This window comes from Schistocerca cancellata, chromosome 9 (assembly GCF_023864275.1).
Source record: "Schistocerca cancellata isolate TAMUIC-IGC-003103 chromosome 9, iqSchCanc2.1, whole genome shotgun sequence".
Taxonomy (NCBI): domain Eukaryota; kingdom Metazoa; phylum Arthropoda; class Insecta; order Orthoptera; family Acrididae; genus Schistocerca; species Schistocerca cancellata.
Genome location: NC_064634.1, coordinates 511,297,584 through 511,317,824, shown reverse-complemented (window position 1 = coordinate 511,317,824; position 20,241 = coordinate 511,297,584). Strand labels below are relative to the sequence as shown.

Below are 20,241 nucleotides of genomic sequence, written 5' to 3'. Positions count from 1 at the left end.
ATAGGTGCTACATAATACTATGTATGCCGAGTCTAAGCGATTAAATCTGTCGCGAGCCCAAGTCCGCTTCTCTCGAAGGTATTTCGCGTGTCGTACGATGTGGTTAGCACTGCGAACTGGAGATGAAGCTGGTTCGATACCGACCGCCAACGCGGCCCAATAGCGTGCCGTGTTTACACAGCTCCCCCCTCCTCCCTCCCCCCTCCTCCCTCCGCTGCACGTCGCCGCTCTGCGAGAAAGCGCTCGGGACGCAGTCTCAGTTGCCGCAGGTAAGCCGAAGGGAGTAGTTGTGTTCAGTGCGCTGGTCGCTAAACCACTCCGTTCCTACCGTCGTTACTAGCCACTTCTCGAAGCTTCTTTCTCATTGTCTAGTCATTCCTTTACAACAGTCAGAAGTTACTCAAGATGGGCGTCATTGACAAGGTAAGTTAAATCAGTTGTTATGCTTGTTTGTAAACGCTAACAATGGATTCTGGAGACGACTGAACTTGGTTGTGGTGGGGATCCGTTGCAAGTAAAGCACTGAACCACACCCAGTTTATTCGTATTGTACCATCAGCAAGATTCTTTCTCCTGAATGCCTGCAAACTGCCTTTTAGAGCTGAGAGATTCATAGCATGAGGGCGTCGCTAGTCTTTGAAATTGCTTTGTGTGTCAAGTAGTTTCAGACGTTTCAGCTGTTTATGTTGTTGACAAAACACTGATTGCCAGCGCACATTGTATTCCAATATTTAAGTATATTAGGATTGCACTGCAGCACAGAAGCATGTGTTATCTCACAACTGAGGAATAACGTAACTTAATTTAAAATTATGACGGTTATAAGGAATAGGACTATCCTCGGGGGAGAGGGGGGGGGGGGGTGGCGGCGGCCGCCCACATTGTATTAGCAAAATAGGTTTAGAAAGCGATGAATGATGTTACGGCACGGCTCTTTAACGGGCTGTTTAGGTTATAGCGTGGAACGGAGAAATGCACAGACGCCAGTAGAAAAGTGTAAACACAGGAATCTGGTGTAGGCGGATAAAAAGTGATAGTGATAGGTAAATGGTTGAGATACTGTGACGACCTTCAATTTTTGTGGACCTCACAGTTTCGCGCACTGGTACTGTACTCTAACATCAGATATACAAACCGCTTGCGCGCCATTATCACGTGTGTTTTCGCACCTGTTGCCTTCGTCTTGTTGCTTGCGTTAAGGCAGCACATCACTTCTCCACGACGCGTGGCCTAGCTGTGTGTGTGTGTGTGTGTGTGTGTGTGTGTGTGTGTGTGAGAGAGAGAGAGAGAGAGAGAGAGAGAGAGAGAGAGAGAGAGAGAGAGAGAGAGAGGGGGGGGGGGGAAAGGAGAGGGGGTGTCTGGTGGCTTGTCTGGAGCGTAGCTACCAGGAGGGAGCGTTCAGAAATAGACCGGGAGACACTGTTGGTTGAAGGCCCGTTATTATGGCTTAAAGCGTCAAGCGCTCTGGAAACATGGTTGGCGATAATGCATTTTATACAGATGCGCTTAAATTTTCATAGTTGGCCCCCGAGTCAATTGTCAAAGTGGGAGATAATTGTAAAGACGAGCTGCGACAGTTTTTTAAATCTTTGTTGGATTGGAAGATTTAGTGCTAAAGTTATTGATAGTCACTGCATTATTCTTTCTGTGTACCTTTCACTACTTCGCATATTTATGTTTTCAGTTTTATTTACTGTGGATGCACAATGCTTTCATTTACTTTTTACCATTGTACTGTTAAAGACAAGGAAAATTGGTCTGTCGATCCTTTCGTAAACAGTATTCTGTATTCACTGTTTTAAAGTGCGTTTTAAATTTTGTGTAAAATTGTAATCATTCAGTAGCTACATACAGGCTTACAAATGATAAAACCTGTCATCTACGCACCTGCTGAGGAACCCAATGGGCTCACTTACATAAAAGCAATCTAGAAAACCATTTTGTTCCTTACCACAGTATTGCATATCATTTATCTACTCTTTTCCATCCTTGTTCTGCGCCTCGTGTTTGGACTGTGAGTGCGTGTGTGGGGGCGGCAGAGTTACCCAGGTGAAAGACATGCCAAGTACCAGGTAATATAATTGGTGCAAGGAGGTGGACTCAAGTGATTGTTGATCTGTTTCCTTGCTTGAGACTGATTTAACACATTGGGAACGGATTTCCACAGACGTATACAGTCCTGTGTGAGCATTTTTAATCGTAGCTCAGAGTTGCCTTTCTGATTCATTTCATTCTGATGTTTTCGAAAGTACTTCGGTATCTTACGAACTGTACGTTCTATGTCTAGTGTTGCACTAATTTTTATCGATTTTGCTTAGTCTGTTGCGTACAGGACCAGTTAGCCGCATCGAAAAGCATTGCTTCGTTGACAAGTTAGGTATATTCTCTCATTATTTTTGCTACTCGAAAGTCATCTCTGAATTATTAATACGACTGCTTATATGTAGTCCATCGGCATTTTCTCCTGCCATACTAGGCCACATAGCGGAAGGAGGACGACTGTCACGAGCTTTTACAGACTGTTGTTTCGTGTAAAGAAAAATTCCTTAATTCAGGACGCAACGTACGTGGTGCATATATAAACCAGTGATGGTATCTGCTGTGACTCACGTGCTGTGAAAACTGTGTACGCTGCCCTAAAGTTAACGCTCCCATAGAGGAGCTTTGCAACAAAAAGTTACTTGCTCGCCTAAACTTACATAAGATCACATTGAAATCTGATATCCTCAACATCGCTCCAGAGGTATGATTACACTTTTCCAGCACAAAAGTGCTTTGGAGCAGTTTTGGGGAGCTGGTATTGCCCTCTTAGCGACAACCGGAGACACTGGTGTGATTTTCCTTTCGGCTGATTCACGCACTGCGACGCCCCCAGAGGTAACGGGTGCAGGCGATAACGCTCGTGTGACGTCACACACAGCCACGTCAGCCCGTCGCCAACTCCATCTGGGACGCCGGTTGGACGACACGACCCTGCGGCTAAATCCACTGGGTCAGGGACGCCACATTGTTCTGGGGTCAGTGCAGTGTCTAGGCTGACAGCTGCTACACGCGTCCTTCCCACCTGTGAATTTTATGGTAGCGGTAGTTATGTTCGTATGAAGTTGGTGAATGCTCAGTTCTGTTGTCCAGTATCTGGTTCTTCATGAGTTAGTTTGAGATGTTATGAAACTGTTGCTAAATAAACGCAGAATAAGTACTTTTCACGACACTGCGTACTATGAGAATACTTCATGATTGTTCTTTCTTAAAAAAGAAAGAAAAGAAAATTCTGTCGCGATTACGAGTCAGGTTTTTAGTACATTCCCATGTAGTGGAAGATGATGGGAAAATTTTATGATTACAAGATTGCAGAACAATCGAGGAAGCAATCACGTCAATTAAAAAGCGAAGAGTATGGGTAGTGAGCGATTCAAAGGGGAACGGGCACACAAAACTGATAACAGGTAAGGCAGACGGCAAATTTGTATTTGTTGGAAGAGTCAGCAGCGCATTTCATCAGAGCTTCAATTAGCAGTCGAAAGCGTCACTGGTATGCTCATCCAATTGAAGTGCCAGACGGGGCAAGAGGCGTTGTATCACCGTATGGTTCAATGTTAAACTTCAGAGCGCGTGCGTTCCTAGAAGAGTCAACCAATACACTGGCTCCTATCGCGTATATCTCGCGAAGAGAGTTGAAGGCAGTTAGAGTTCACCAACAATCGTTTTTTATTTAGGAAGCTACATCTGCTTTTCGTATAAGCTGTGTAGCCTGGTACTACGAAAAATTCATGCACGTAATTCCGATTCTCTATGGACTCACTTTTTCAGCCTATCAATCTTGTTTGTTTCGTTATGAAAGATAATCTTTTATGAGGGCGAACAATTGCTCATTTGTTTTTGCTACCGAGGCTATTTTCAGGTTTGGGAATAGGAATCAGTCACATTGGGTTAAATCACCAGGGAAAAAAAAAGGAAAACTAATATATGAAACAGTTGCACATTCGTCACTGTGAGTAATGGAAGAGCTCTACACCAGCAGTCTCTCTCTCTCTCTCTCTCTCTCTCTCTCTCTCTCTCTCTCTCTCTCTCTCTATCACACACACACACACACACACACACACACACACACACACACATCCTGTCTGAGACGATGGTATAAGGAAACACTATCGGGCGTAGTTATGGCTGGCTATCGAACGCTCAATTAATCTTACCGGGATTACACTCTACGAACCTAAGGAAGCAGTGGCCATCAATCGTCTTTCCAACTGTCAAAACTGTCTTTCCTGAGGTCCCACAGAATTCTGTCCACGCTTTTGACTTTTGCTTTGACTTGGAAGTGTTGTTAGGAGAACCACGTGTGCTGCAGGGTCACGAATGTGCAAACGGCAGCAACCGCGACACCCAGCGCTTACTGCAGTGTCTGTCCCACGCCAGTTCGTTTTGCTGTCCTACAGCACTGTCTCAGTGACACTTGAGGCCATGTTTAAACTCATTAACTGAGAAATAAGTACCCTAAGAAATTCTTCGGGAACTTAATTCGCTTCGGCTTCTCGCAGTGGCGGAATCCTTGGAATAAACGTCTTTTAATTTCAACGAACAACTGCACGTCGCATCCACTTAACGCTACGAAAGTGATTCCTAACAGGGCAGATGCCGTTTAAACAAATTTCTCGATCCAGAATGAGATTTTCACTCTGCAGCGGAGTGTGCGCTGATATGAAACTTCCTGGCAGATTAAAACTGTGTGCCCGACCGAGACTCGAACTCGGGACCTTTGCCTTTCGCGGGCAAGTGCTCTACCATCTGAGCTACCGAAGCACGACTCACGCCCGGTACTCACAGCTTTACTTTGCCAGTATCTCGTCTCCTACCTTCCAAACTTTACAGAAGCTGATACTGGCAGAAGTAAAGCTGTGAGTACCGGGCGTGAGACGTGCTTCGGTAGCTCAGATGGTAGAGCACTTGCCCGCGAAAGGCAAAGGTCCCGAGTTCGAATCTCGGTCGGGCACACAGTTTTAATCTGCCAGAAAGTTTCAAATTTCTCGATATTTGACACAAATTTTCGTGATCTGTCAATTTACGTGTGCACTTCACGTGTCACTTGACGGTGTGTGGTGGAGGGTATTCCTCATACCATTATCTTTCCTCCCTTTTTCAGTTCCATTCACGAGTGGCGCACGTTACGAATGATTGTCGGTGAAGATCCGTATGAGCTCTAATCTGATTTTCTCGTCGTGGTCATTTACCGAGACGCCAACATGTTGTCCGACAACTGTACGCAAATCTCTCGTCACGCAAAACGCGTGTCTCGTAGCGTACGTCACCTGGGTTTGTTGAGCATCTCCATAACGTTCTCGCACCGAGTAAGGGATCTCGTGACGAAATGCAGTGCTCTTAGTTGGCATGAGCATGGGTGAATTATTTTCCCTTAAGATTCTCCCTGTGAATGTCAGTCTAGCATCTGCTTTTCATAATAATTGTTTTATGTGGCCATACCACTTTAGGTCGCTCCGGATGGTTGCCCTAGGTATTTTACGGTATTTACTGTTTCCAACGATTTGTCTCCAATAATGTAATCGAAAGTAAGTGGTCCCGACAGTCGGGATACCAGTCACTTTGGAATAAGGCTGGGCATCTCGGACATATTCTGAGTCGTGGTCACCTTTGTGCTCATGCGGCAAAGACTACCAAATCCACCGGTTAGTCCCTCAACCGTTAGGGGTAAAACTCAATGGGACTCGGGGCAAGTAAGGCTAGCAACCTGCTTCCCTGGTACTTTAAATATGATGCTGGCAACAATCAGAGCAAAATGCCTCGGACCTTTGGAGGTGACGGAGTCCCACCTCTGACAAACCAGGGACTCCTAAGATACGACTTGGCGAACAAATGGTAATGAGATGGGGAGCTATTAATATCAATGGGGGCTACTCTGGGAAGAAGGTAGAGCTGGCAGAGGCTGCAAGTAAGATGGGACTGGACGTTTCACCTGTTAGTTACATTCGGGTAAGGGGTGAGAAAGAAGAGGAAGTGGGAGAATACAAGGTCTACCTGTCAGGAGTCAAAGCAGGAATAGCACAATGGGGTGTAGGGCTTTACATCAGGAAAGAAATGGAACCCAGCGTAGTTGCAATAAGGTATGTAAACGAACGACTGATGTGGATAGATTTGACAGTGTCTAGCAAGAAAATTAGGATTGTCAGTATATTCGCATTGTGAAGGGGCAGATCAAGATAAGATGGATAGTTTTTATGAGGCCCTCAGTGATGCAGCTGTTAAAGGACAAGGACAGTGTTCTGCTCATGGGTGTTTTAACGCCAGGCTTGGAAATCGAACAGAAGGGTATGAAAAGGTTATGGGTAAATTTGGAGAGGATATGGAGGCCAACAGGAACGGGAAACAACTCTTGGATTTCTGTGCCAGTATGGGCTTAGTAATCACAAACTCCTTTTTTAAACATAAGAACATTCACCGGTATACTTGGGAAGGCAGGGGAACCAGATCTGTCATTGACTATATAATAACATATCAGGAATTCAGGAAGGCTGTGAGGGACACTCGTGTATTCAGTGGATTCTTTGATGACACCTATCATTATTTAATCTGCAGTGAAATTGGGATTGTGAGGCCGAAAGTGCAGGAGGTCAGGTCCATATGTAGGAGGATAAGAGTGGAGAAACTTCAGGATAAGGAAATCAGGCACAAGTACATAACAGCGATCTCAGAAAGGTACCAGTTAGTTGAATGTAGTCAATTACAGTCATTGGAAAAGGAATGGACAAGGTACAGGGACACAGTACTAGAAATGGCTAAAGAATGTCTTGGAACAGTAGTGTGTAAAAGTAGGATGAAGCAAACAGCTTGGTGGAATGACACAGTCAAGGCAGCCTGTAAAAGGAAAAAGAAGGCGTATCAAAAATGGCTACATACTATAACTCAGGTAGACAGAGAAAGTTATGTTGAAGAAAGAAACAAAGCCAAACAGATAATTGCAGCATCCAAGAAGAAATCTTGGGAAGACTTTGGAAACAGGTTGGAGACTATGGGTCAAGCTGCTGGAAAACCATTCTAGAGTGTAATTAGCAGTCTTCGAAAGGGAGATAAGGATATGCCAAGTATTTTGGACAGGTCAGGAAAACTGCTGGTGAATCCTGTGGATGCCTTGGGCAGATGGAGGGAATATTTTGAAGAGTTGCTCAATGTAGGTGAAAATGCGATCAGTAATGTTTCAGATTTCGAGGTAGAATGGGATAGGAATGATGATGGAAATAGGATCACATTTGAGGAATTGGAGAAAATGGTCAATAGATTGCAGTGCAATAAAGCAGCTGGGATGGATGAAATTAAGTCGGAACTCATCAAATACAGTGGAATGGCAGGTCTTAAATGGCTACACTGGATAATTGAAATGGCCTGGGAGTCGGGACAGGTTCCATCAGACTGGACAAAAGCAGTAATCACACCAATCTTTAAACATGGAAACAGAAAAGATTGTAACAACTACAGAGGTATCTCTTTAATCAGCGTTGTGTGTAAAATCTTCTCAGGTATTGTTGAAAGGAAAGTGCGAGTATTAGTTGAGGACCAATTGGATGAAAATCAGTGAGGTTTTAGGCCTCTTAGAGATTGTCAGGACCAGATCTTTAGCTTATGGCAAATAATGGAGAAGTGTTAAGAGTGGAACAGGGAACTGTATCTATGCTTTATAGATCTAGAAAAGGCATATGACCGGGTTCCTAGGAGGAAGTTGTCTGTTCTACGAGATTATGGAATAGGAGGCAAACTTTTGCAAGCAATTAAAGGTCTTTACATGGATAGTCAGGCAGCAGTTAGAGTTGACGGTAAATTGAGTTCATGGTTCAGAGTAGTTTCGGGGGTAAGACAAGGCTGCAACCTCTCCCCACTGTTGTTCGTATTATTTATGGATCATATGTTGAAAACAATAGACTGGCTGGGTGAGATCAAGATATGTGAACACAAAATAAGCAGTCTTGCATATGCGCATGACTTAGTTGTGATGGGAGATTGATTGAAAGTTTGCAAAGTAATATTTCGGAGCTAGATCAGAAATGTAAGGACTATGGTATGAAGATTAGCATTTCCAAAACGAAAGTAATGTCAGTGGGAAAGAAATATAAACGGATTGAGTGCCAAATAGGAGGAACAAAGTTAGAACAGATGGACGGTTTCAAGTACTTAGGATGCATATGCTCACAGGATGGCAACATAGTGAAACAACTTGAAGCATTGAGCGCTCAGCTACGATTTACTCTCTCCTGCAAGAAGGAAGTCAGTACCAAGACTAAGTTATCTGTTCACCGTTCAATCTTTCGACCAACTTTGTTGTATGGGAGCGAAAGCTGGGTGGATTCAGGTTACCTTATCAACAAGGTTGTCTTGTGACAGCGAGAGCGAGAGCACCAGCAGCAGCACAGAACTGTTTGTATAAAGCGTTTATTTTGCATTTTGTTTACGACCTTCCACTAAGGAAGGGATTCTATTTGTGTTTAACTGCTCTGCATAGTAACTAACAGTTCTTGATAAAACTTTACGTAGTTTTCGTGTTAGATTTCTTAGTGTTTTCTTGATCGTTTAGAACAGAAAGCGCCCTAAAACCGTCTTTGTTTGTTTCGCGGCCGTTAGCCACTAGTCACTTGAATCAGCAGTTGTCTTGTGACAGCCAGAGCGAGAGCACCAGCAGCAGCGAGTACTGTTTGTATAAAGCGTTTTTGTACTTATTTGCTGCGCTTAGCTTTTAAATAGTTTTTCTGGGAAAACCTAGCGTAGTTTTCGCGTCTCGTATTTCAGTGAGTGTTTCTTGATTATCAGAGTAGCTCATCAGAAGATTATCTTGGGAATTTGTCACCGTATAGGGTAGGGTAAACATAGTCATGTGTAGGGACTGTGGTTGTTGTGAGCGGACGCAAGGAGAATTGGCCACTCTTCGGGGGCAGGTGGAGGCTTTGTCTGTTAGGCTCATCGAGCTCGAGGCGCAGGCGTCGGCTCGTAGTGGCGTTGGGGCAACTGTGGTGAGACCTATGCCTACTTCGGTGGCCTTGGAATCACATGGAACCCCTGATGTCGCTGCGTCTTCCGGCAGTGAGCATCTTACCGGTCAGCCATCACTCCAGGGTGAATGGCGGACAGTGGTGGGCTCTCGCGTGCCTGGCCGAAAGGCGAAGGTGGGATCTGGCCGCGTGGCAGCTGCCTTACCCCTTTCCAACAGGTACGGGGTGCTTCCTAGTGGTGATGACATCGTTTCCGAGCCACCACAGGATGCCTCGCCTGTTGGGCCAGTGGCCGATTCTCCGGCAAGGTCCCGACAGTCACAGAGGGCGGGCCTATTAGTTATAGGGAGCTCCAACGTTAGGCGGGTTATGGAGCCCCTCAGGAAAATAGCGGGTAGGTCGGGGAAGAATGCCAGTGAGCACTCGGTGTGCTTGCCGGGGGGTCTCGTCCGTAATGTGGAGGAGGCCCTTCCGGCAGCTATTGAACGCACTGGGTGTGACCGGCTGCAGATAGTAGCACATGTCGGAACGAATGACGCCTGCCGCTTGGGTTCTGAGGCCATCCTTGGTTCCTTCCGGCGGTTGGCTGATTTGGTGAAGACAACCAGCATCGCACGCGGAGTGCAAGCTGAGCTTAATATCTGCAGCATAGTGCCCAGAGTCGATCGCGGTCCTCTGGTTTGGAGCCGTGTGGAGGGTCTAAACCAGAGGCTCAGACGACTCTGCGACTATAATGGTTGCAAATTCATCGACCTCCGTTATTGGGTGGAGAACTGTAGGGCCCCCCTAGACAGGTCAGGCGTGCACTACACACCGGAAGCAGCTACTAGGGTAGCAGAGTACGTGTGGCGTGCACACGGGGGTTTTTTAGGTTAGAGGGACCCCCCCCCCCCCTTGGGCGAAACGATAAAATACCTGACGGCTTACCAGAGAGGACATTATCATCGTTGATAAAGAACGTCCGTCCTCAGAGACCAAAAACAGGAAAAGTTAACGTAATATTGGTAAACTGCAGGAGTATCCAGGGCAAGGTTCCTGAATTAGTATCTCTTATTGAAGGAAATAGTGCGCATATAGTATTATGAACGGAAAGTTGGTAAAAACCGGAAGTGAACAGTATAGGATAAACGCCAATGGTGGAGGAGTATTTATAGCAGTAAAGAATTCAATAATATCCAGTGAAGTTATTAGCGAATGCGAATGTGAAATAATCTGGGTTAAGCTAAGTATCAAAGGTGGGTCAGATATGATAGTCGGATGCTTCTATAGACCACCTGCATCAGCAACCGTAGTAGTTGAGCGCCTCAGAGAGAACCTGCAGAACGTCGTGAAGAAGTTTCGTGATCATACTATTGTAATAGGGGGAGACTTCAATCTACCAGGTATAGAATGGGATAGTCACACAATCAGAACTGGAGCCAGGGACAGAGACTCTTGCGACATTATCCTGACTGCCTTGTCCGAGAATTACTTCGAGCAGATAGTTAGAGAACCAACTCGTGAAGCTAACGTTTTAGACCTCATAGCAACAAATAGACCGGAACTTTTCGACTCCGTGAATGTAGAAGAGGGTATCAGTGATCATAAGTCAGTGGTTGCATCAATGACTACAAGTGTAATAAGAAATGCCAAGAAAGGAAGGAAAATATATTTGCTTAACAAGAGTGATAGGGCACAAATCGCAGAATATCTGAGTGACCACCATCAAACGTTCATTTCTGAGGAAGAGGATGTGGAACAAAAATGGAAAAAATTCAGAAACATCGTCCAGTACGCCTTAGATAAGTTCGTACCGACTAAGGTCCAAAGCGAGGGGAAAGATCCACCGTGGTATAACAATCATGTACGAAAGGTACTACGGAAACAAAGAAAGCTTCATCATAGGTTTAAGAGTAGTCGAATCATAGCTGATAAGGAAAAGCTGAACGAAGCGAAAAAGAGCGTAAAGAGAGCAATGAGAGAAGCATTCAACGAATTCGAACATAAAACATTGGCAAACAATCTAAACAAGAACCCTAAAAAGTTTTGGTCATATGTAAAATCGGTAAGCGGATCTAAATCCCCTATTCAGTCACTCGTTGACCACGATGGCACCGAAACAGAGGACGACCGAAGAAAGGCAGAAATACTGAATTCAGTGTTCCGAAACTGTTTCACTGCGGAAAATCGTAACACGGTCCCTGACTTCAGCCGTCGCACGGACGCCAAAATGGAAAATATTGAAATAAACGATATCGGAATTGAAAAACAACTGCTATCACTTAGTAGCGGAAAAGCATCCGGACCAGACGAGATACCCTTAAGATTCTACAGTGATTATGCTAAAGAACTTGCCCCCTTTCTATCAGCAATTTATCGTAGATCGCTGGAAGAACGTAAAGTACCTAGCGACTGGAAGAAAGCGCAGGTCGTTCCCATTTTCAAGAAGGGTCATAAATCAGATGCGAATAATTATAGGCCTATTTCGCTTACGTCAATCTGTTGTAGAATAATGGAACATGTTTTGTGTTCTCGTATTATGACGTTCTTAGATAATACAAATCTCCTTCATCATAACCAACATGGATTCCGCAAACAGAGATCATGTGAAACTCAGCTCGCCCTATTTGCCCAAGAAATTCACAGTGCCGTAGACACTGGCGAGCAGATTGATGCCGTATTCCTGGACTTCAGGAAGGCATTTGATACGGTTCCGCACTTACGTTTAGTGAAAAAAATACGAGCTTACGGAATATCGGACCAGGTTTGTGATTGGATTCAGGATTTCCTAGAAGAAAGAACACAACATGTCATTCTTAACGGTTCAAAATCTGCAGATGTAGAGGTAATTTCGGGAGTACCGCAAGGAAGCGTGATAGGACCTTTATTGTTTACAATATACATAAATGACTTAGTTGACAACATCGGTAGCTCCGTGAGGCTATTTGCAGATGACACGGTTGTCTACAAGAAAGTAGCAACATCAGAAGACTCGTACGTACTCCAGGAAGACCTGCAGAGGATTAATGCATGGTGCGACAGCTGGCAGCTTTCCCTAAACGTAGATAAATGTAATATAATGCGCATACATAGGGGCAGAAATTCATTCCAGTACGATTATGCCATAGGTGGTAAATCATTGGAAGCGGTAACGACCGTAAAATACTTAGGAGTTACTATCCGGAGCGATCTGAAGTGGAATGATCACATAAAACAAATAGTGGGAAAAGCAGGCGCCAGGTTGAGATTCATAGGAAGAATTCTAAGAAAATGTGACTCATCGACGAAAGAAGTAGCTTACAAAACGCTTGTTCGTCCGATTCTTGAGTATTGCTCATCAGTATGGGACCCTTACCAGGTTGGATTAATAGAAGAGATAGACATGATCCAGCGAAAAGCAGCGCGATTCGTCATGGGGACATTTAGTCAGCGCGAGAGCGTTACGGAGATGCTGAACAAGCTGCAGTGGCGGACACTTCAAGAAAGGCGTTACGCAATACGGAGAGGTTTATTATCGAAATTACGAGAGAGCACATTCCGGGAAGAGATGGGCAACATATTACTACCGCCCACATATATCTCGCGTAATGATCACAACGAAAAGATCCGATAAATTAGAGCAAATACGGAGACTTACAAGCAGTCGTTCTTCCCACGCACAATTCGTGAATGGAACAGGGAAGGGGGGATCAGATAGTGGTACAATAAGTACCCTCCGCCACACACCGTAAGGTGGCTCGCGGAGTATAGATGTAGATGTAGATGTAGGTTACGGATATGAAAGTAGCTAGGATGATTGCAGGTACTAGTAGATGGGAACAATGGCAGGAGGGTGTCCACAATGAGGAAATCAAAGAAAAACTGGGAATGAACTCTATAGATGTAGCAGTCAGGGCGAACAGGCTTAGATGGTGGGGTCATGTTACACGCATGGGAGAAGCAAGGTTACCCAAGAGACTCATGGGTTCAGCAGTAGAGGGTAGGAGGAGTCGGGGCAGACCAAGGAGAAGGTACCTGGATTCGGTTAAGAATGATTTTGAATTAATAGGTTTAACATCAGAAGAGGCACCAATGTTAGCACTGAATAGGGGATCATGGGGGAATTTTATAAGGGGGCTATGCTCCAGACTGAATGCTGAAAGGCATAATCAGTCTTTGATGATGATGATGATGATGATGATGATGATGATGATGATGATGATGATGATGATGATGATGGATGATGATGAGTGTAATCGAACAGTACACGTACGCTGAATGAGAAAGGTGGAGGTTCACATGTTACCTTACAGAAGGGGTGCTTTGGGTGTCAGAGGAATGAAATATCAGTGTGTGAACTTTGAGCTTACCGTGTCATAATTACGCCCTTTAACAATTATACACTAACGGCAAAGTGCGTAGGAGGGAATACCGTGTTCTGCAATTTTGTAAACCACATCCCCATTCGGTTTCTTAGCATGCCTGTGTGGAATCTCGTATCTAGCTATACTCCTTAGGAATGTGGTAAATTGGAACTGCGCAGTATTCTTAGATGCCGCAGAGGAAACTTTGTCATTTGCTGAATTTTTCAGAATATACAGGGGCGTTATAAGTAAACTTGGCTACTTCAGCCAGTGTAGATACGTACAGTTCTATCTTACGGGTACCCAATTTTATAGGAATGATGCTCAGATTGTACACAGCAGAATTTGTTTTGTTAGTAGTGTGTCTAGACTTACCGGTAGGCGGCGGTACTGGTACTTTGAACGGAAGCATCGGTGTCACTGGGTGAAAGTAATACAGGGACTTGGGCTCACATGACCTGGGTTCGCTGCCAGGCCACTTGGAGCGTTGCAAGTTTGACAGTCCATGTCACTTTCTTATTGGCTGATTTCTATATTTGGTTTTGTCTCTTAGTTAACAGAAGCTGGTTTCACCACATCGATTCTGGGTACGGTTTCTTGGCTGTATTGCGCTCTTTGAATAGCACTGTAAATATGTTACATTCTGATGGAGTTCTGCTCGCATCAGTGATATCGGGTGGAGTAAATGATTCCGTGTTTTGCTTCATATAAAACAGAAGCTGTTTTTGTCACATGGTGTTCTATGGACTTCTGTGTGATCTGGAACGTTAATATGGTACAAAAGAAATGTTACCCTCCTATGTGGAAATTAAAATATTTCAGTGGTTTATACGTTATTTCTTCTTCGCGTATCCTTTCAAATGTATCCACAGAGTTTCATCATCTAAAGATGACTTTTTTTATGGGTCACCTTCAAGAAGGGAAGGTTTAATTATAACCACCTTGTATTTGAAAACCTTTTTTCAAGTGCTTGTTCTTCTGTATGCTCGATGTTCTGTGGCAAAACTCTCACGCAGTTAGCCAGTAGAGTTACTGGAATTAGAACCAAAGATAGCGTGGTTCACATTTGAATTCGGCCATTTACATTTAGGTTCCCGTTTACTTCACTCTCTACATTGAACAGCAGCAGTCGAGCATTATTCCGTGTGTCATAAAATTCATCAAGCGGCCATTCACGTCGGTAAAGTACTATTTCTGGCAGCATTTGTACGGCGCGACTGACTCCAGCCTGTGACTAGACGATACTGTACTCGCAGACTGTAAAACACCAGTGCTGAAAGTCATGGGTTGCAGTACTGCTCTGTACTGAACCAGCCTTGGTGGATCTCAGTGAACGGAACGTCACGACGTTTGGTCACATTCTTTTGGGCGCACATTGCACGTGCCACATCGGCGCAGATATTTCGAAAGTGCGAAAGTGTTGTCCGCCGGTGCGTTTTCAGCGCCCTGCGGGGCGGTGACCCTCGATCAGCTGTTACGTCGCAAGAGCTATCATTTGACTTTGCGGGCAGACATACGTAATAGGCGCACTGCTTAAGATTACGAGCGAGGAGAACTTCGCAGTGACATGTGACAGGGTTCATACTGAACTTAAAATTAAAAGGCGAAGGAAATGAAAACCGGATTTCTTTCAGCAATTTTTATTCTGGAAAGACGTTCGTTTTCTGTGACACGCGTTAGAACCAACGATTCAAATCAAGTATTGGGACACGAAATACTACGATTTAGAAGTGGCTGGCTTGGTTATTTATTCTGCGACTGCGAGTTTTAAACATTTAGAGTGCACCAATCTTGTTCGAACTGGCGTAATACAGCAAGCAGACTGTGTAAAATTACGGCAATTTAGTAGCTATCTGCGTGTGATAGCCGTAATGACGTTTAAATGGAGAGCGTGAAAGCTGGCTAATTCTTAGCGTGAAACAAAACTCACACACACTTCCAAATGATGGGCCATTAAAAAGACATTTTTGATTACCTCCTACCTAGAGATAGAGGCTAGGAGTAAACAGATAAGTTAAGAGAAGGATTAAAGACAAAAAGAAAAAAATATTTGACGGATACTTCCTTTGCATAGGTTTTAACTCAGTCGTCAGTATTTAAAGTTCATATATTATGTAGTCTCCTCCATATCATAGCCTTCTCCATATCATAAAAGAAAAGCAGATATTCGAGTAAACCATTACAACTGTGTATGTAAAGTAACTAACAACAAATGTTCTCTTCAAAACAGTGCTTGGTTGTCCAGGTGCTACAGCGTGGGAGTAATAATGTTGCGTGGGCGTACTGGCCTCTGAAGCTTTGAACGTAGTACACTGAACTGTGTTGCCTTATGCACTACAGTTGTAATTCTTTCTGTATGTGATGCAGGTTTCATCGAGGTATGTTTCTTGGCACACACGTCATGTGAAAGTTATTTTCCTCGTTACGTTTTGGAAACAAGTACTTTTGTATTTGGTGCACTGTACAAATGTGAAACCCCTAAATCCTGGCAACTTATATCTGAGACGGATTTTCTTGATCTTACTAACAGTCTCAGGAAGATGCATGCCAACAACATCTTCGCTGTTGCAGTGGAACAGGTTTTTCTGTCTTGGGGCGTTTCCTGATTGTAACTAAATCATCTTTGTAGTCACATTTCTCCTCCTCCTCCTCCTCCTCCTCCTCCTCCTCCTCTCCATTCTCTTCTTCCTCTAGGATTCTCTCTCGTGGATGTGAAAGTACAGGTCGTTGCTGAATATAGATAGTGCCACATCGAAACAAGTGTATAACTGTGATGTGCAATCAAATAATTAATTTTTGGAAATTTGAGGTAAGTTCTATGTGACCAAACTGGTGAGGTCATCGATCCCTAGGCTTACACACTACTTACTCTAACTTACGCTAAAGAAAACACACACACACACACACACACACACACACACACACACACACACACGCCCGCCCGCACCCCGCCGCCCCCCCCCTCCCTCCGCCCCCCCCCCTCCCATTCAGTGTTGTTCAGCGAACGGGTTTGGAAGACTACGTATTCTCGTGGGAAGGAAAGGCTAAATGAAGCCACGTGGCGCAGTGCTAGCTGCGCTTTTGCCTGAGCCATCTGGCTCCAGGCGTGCCTCGTTAAGTAGTTAGCCGTGTCGCTAAACGCTGGCCCTTATCGCTGGCTGACTCATTACAGGAACAGCCACGTCCTCCCCCTTGTCAGTGGTTGCTCCGCTTATCTGCGTCATTAAACGGCTCATTTGCTTCTGTGCGCGTTATTTAGGCGCGGCGCTAAGTGTGTGGCAGCGCGCATTGTTCGCCCAGAATGGCCCAATGATGTACGTTTTGAACACTGAAGCTACCACCGTCGGTCGTGTCTGCGCGCTCGCCGTGTTGCCTCATCTGTACACAGAGCTGCGTGTGGCCCTGTGCGGCACACGGCTTACTGAACGCATCGGAATGTCACGTTCCCCCTGCACCCACCTGCCATTTGTTTTTATAGTACAGGGTGATTCAAAAAGAATACCACAACTTTAGGAATTTAAAACTCTGCAACGACAAAAGGCAGAGCTAAGCACTATCTGTCGGCGAATTAAGGGAGCTATAAAGTTTCATTTAGTTGTACATTTGTTCGCTTGAGGCGCTGTTGACTAGGCGTCAGCGTCAGTTGATGCTAAGATGGCGACCGCTCAACTGAAAGCTTTTTGTGTTATTGAGTACGGCATATGGGGCACTGAGAATCCGCGGGAAACAACTCAGTATGAACGTGACTCGCCTAAGGTGAACGTTTTCTGTGCCATTTCAGCCAATAAAGTTTTTGGTCCCTTTTTCTTCGAAGGTGCTACTGTAACTGGACTACAGTATCTGGAGATGTTAGAGAATTGGCTGTTCCCTCAGCTCGAACAAGAAGCACAACAATTCATATTTCAGCAGGATGGAGCGCCACCACATTGGCACTTATCTGTCCGTAACTACCTGAACGTAAACTACCCGAGGCGATGGATCGGCCGCCAGGCAGCCCGTGACAGAGCACTTCATCACTGGCCTCCAAGAAGCCCTGATCTTACCCCCTGCGATTTTTTCTCATGAGGTTATGTTAAGGATATGGTGTTTCGGCCACCTCTCCCAGCCACCATTGATGATTTGAAACGAGAAATAACAGCAGCTATCCAAACTGTTACGCCTGATATGCTACAGAGAGTGTGGAACGAGTTGGAGTATCGGGTTGATATTGCTCGAGTGTCTGGAGGGGACCATATTGAACATCTATGAACTTGTTTTTGAGTGAAAAAAACCTTTTAAAATACTCTTTGTAATGATGTATAACAGAAGGTTATATTATGTTTCTTTCATTAAATACACATTTTTAAAGTTGTGGTATTCTTTTTGAATCACCCTGTATAACAGAAGAGACGGTGACACACTTGTTTTCCCTCAGTAACCACGACACACGATTGCCTCTTTTGCTTCGTGTCGCTTCCCAGAGAACACCGGCTTCGCAAAGCCGAAGCTTGCATCTGAATTTCGCAATCGGCCTTTTTCAGTGCGGCAGAGGGTACCTCGTGTACCCCCACCATAGTTTCCTCTTCCAATCGCGAGAGACTGACGAATACTGCTAAGCTGCCGTGTGAACTCGAATCTCTCACGGTATTTTCGGGAGACATGCGTAGGAGGAAGCAATATATTAGTTTGCTCGTTTAGGAAAGTACTCTCGACGAATTTTGATGATAAATCACACTGAGGTGTAGAACGCCTCTATCGTAGCTCTGGCACTGGAGTTGTCAGCGCCTTCATGACGCTTTCGCGCTTGCTAAATGGGCCTGTGGTTAAATGTTGTGCTCTTCTTTGGATCTTCTGTGACCGCTATGATGACGATGACGCGTTGAGCCAGGCCGGAATCCGCTACGGTCGCAGGTTCGAATCCTGCTGTGGGCATGGATGTGTGTCATGTCCTTAGGTTAGTTAGGTTTAAGTAGTTCTAAGTTCTAGGGGACTGATGACCTCAGATGTTAAGTCCTATAGTGCTCAGAGCCATTTGAACCATTTTGAACCAGGCCGGAATCCACACCTGCGCGGAACACGGCTGGCTGCCTGGTGCAACTCTTTTAAGTTTACGCCACTTCTACGCCTTGACTGATAGTCGAGATGAAATGATGATGAAGACAACACCCGATCACGGTCGACCTGAGGAAATATCTGACCCGTCAAGTAATCGAACCCCGGCCCCTCGCATGGCATTCCTCTGCACCGACCACTCAGCTGCGGAGGCTGGCTACAATGGTACGCTGACAAAAAATGTTGTATTGTTGGTTGAACGGGGGCTTTGTAAGCTACTTCCTTCATTGGCGGCCTAAAATTGCTTTCAATGAATCTGTGTGGAATCTGGCTTACCTGCGGTTAGTTTATTGCGCTGGTTCCACTTTAAATCGCTACGTACACATAGTCTGAGATATTTGTAGAATAAAAATCCGCTCAAGTTACCCAGTGCATCCTTAGTTTTTTCCACGACTGGTTTCGAAGCGTGGAGCTTCATCTTCGGGTACCACCAGATAATTATGGAAACATAAATGTGTGGCGGTCGGGCCAGTGAATCATGGAGGGAGTGGAGGGGGAATCACAGCCACGTCAAAAAAAAAAAAAGCATGAGTGTGTGGGACCAGGAACCACAGCGCCCGCATGGACAGCTAGACAAATATTTTGTACCCAGATATTTAGTAGGTATGATTGCTTACCAGACATTGTTCTGCAGTTGTGTGATCGTACAATGGCGTCTCTCTCTGCCTGTCTGCCCGCAGTACTTGAATTTAATGTTGAGTGGGGATCAAATGCCAATCGATCCATTGCAGGTCGTCCTGTATTTCTGTATAATTTTCCAGCGTTGCGACTTCTCTGTACAAAACAGCATCATTCAGGAAAAGCCTAATGGAACTACCGATGATATCCAGTGGGTCATCCCTACATACTGAGCTGTAGCGAAGTGGTAACCCACTATTATTCGCTGTCAATCCATCCACGCACAGGTTTTACGGTAGTTCCCCTAAATTGCTTGGGCCAAACCCGGGCGTGGTTGATTGGACCAACAGTGGTTTAAATCCCAGTCAGGCTATCCAGGCATAGGTTTTAGCATACTTCACCTAAATCGCTTGGGGCAAATCCTGGGATGGTTGATTGGAAAAGGACGCGGCTGGATTCCTATTTTGTGCCCCATCTGTAAAGACCTAACCGCCGACGGAAGCGTTTAATGCTAACCTTCCTTTGTCCAGGGTCACGGTCCCAGTGGCATCTTGTGTATGGAACGTACACTCGGTTTTAGTATGCAACTTGCATGCGGGTTTCTTGTACAACTTGCTGCTGAATCTTTCGTATCTGGAAGAGATGTAAGGGTGCAAGATTTCCTTTCGACAAGGAAGGCGTGGTGCATTGATCAATGTTAGCGGAACATCTCAAATACCTGCATATCTGTAAAAGCCCATCCATCTAGAAAGATGAATGTCATTAGACAAAGCGAAATGTAGTACTGTACCTTTATTAATTGCTGATATTTCCTAAAACACGTATTTCCCGAAGGAAAGTACAGAAATTGCTGGTATTGGTGTCGCAGTTGCTAAACGAATTCTACAGCAGATGACACTCGGAAAACGGGTGTATATTAACCAAATGAGAACAAACGATGGAGCGACGAGATTTACTGATACCGCAAAGCCAAAATACACACACAGGCACGACATGCAGTGTATAAAAGTCAATTCTAGTGAATGCATTCCTATCACGAAGTAAACTGTCAACCCGAAAGAGCAGCGTTTGAATCCCGTTGCGTTTGCAATGAAACTGTCGCCGGCAGGGAGACGTAAATGGACTTTTTGACGTTATTTTGAAACTAAAATGAAAAAGGGACGAGAGAGCGGGTGGCGTAGATCACTGACGGGTTCTAGCAGTGTGACCGACTGACGTGC

General features: G+C 44.9%; 1 protein-coding gene across 1 annotated transcript in view; it reads left to right on the top strand.

Moving 5' to 3' along the window:
• The first annotated feature begins 270 nt into the window (after window positions 1-270).
• LOC126101111 (choline/ethanolamine kinase) overlaps window positions 271-20,241 on the top strand; it is a 200,436-nt gene continuing 180,465 nt past the window's right edge. Inside the window, exon 1 of the mRNA XM_049911788.1 lies at window positions 271-423. Within this exon, the coding sequence (XP_049767745.1) occupies window positions 406-423 (18 nt within the window). The 5' untranslated portion in view covers window positions 271-405. The remainder of the gene's footprint in view (window positions 424-20,241) is intronic.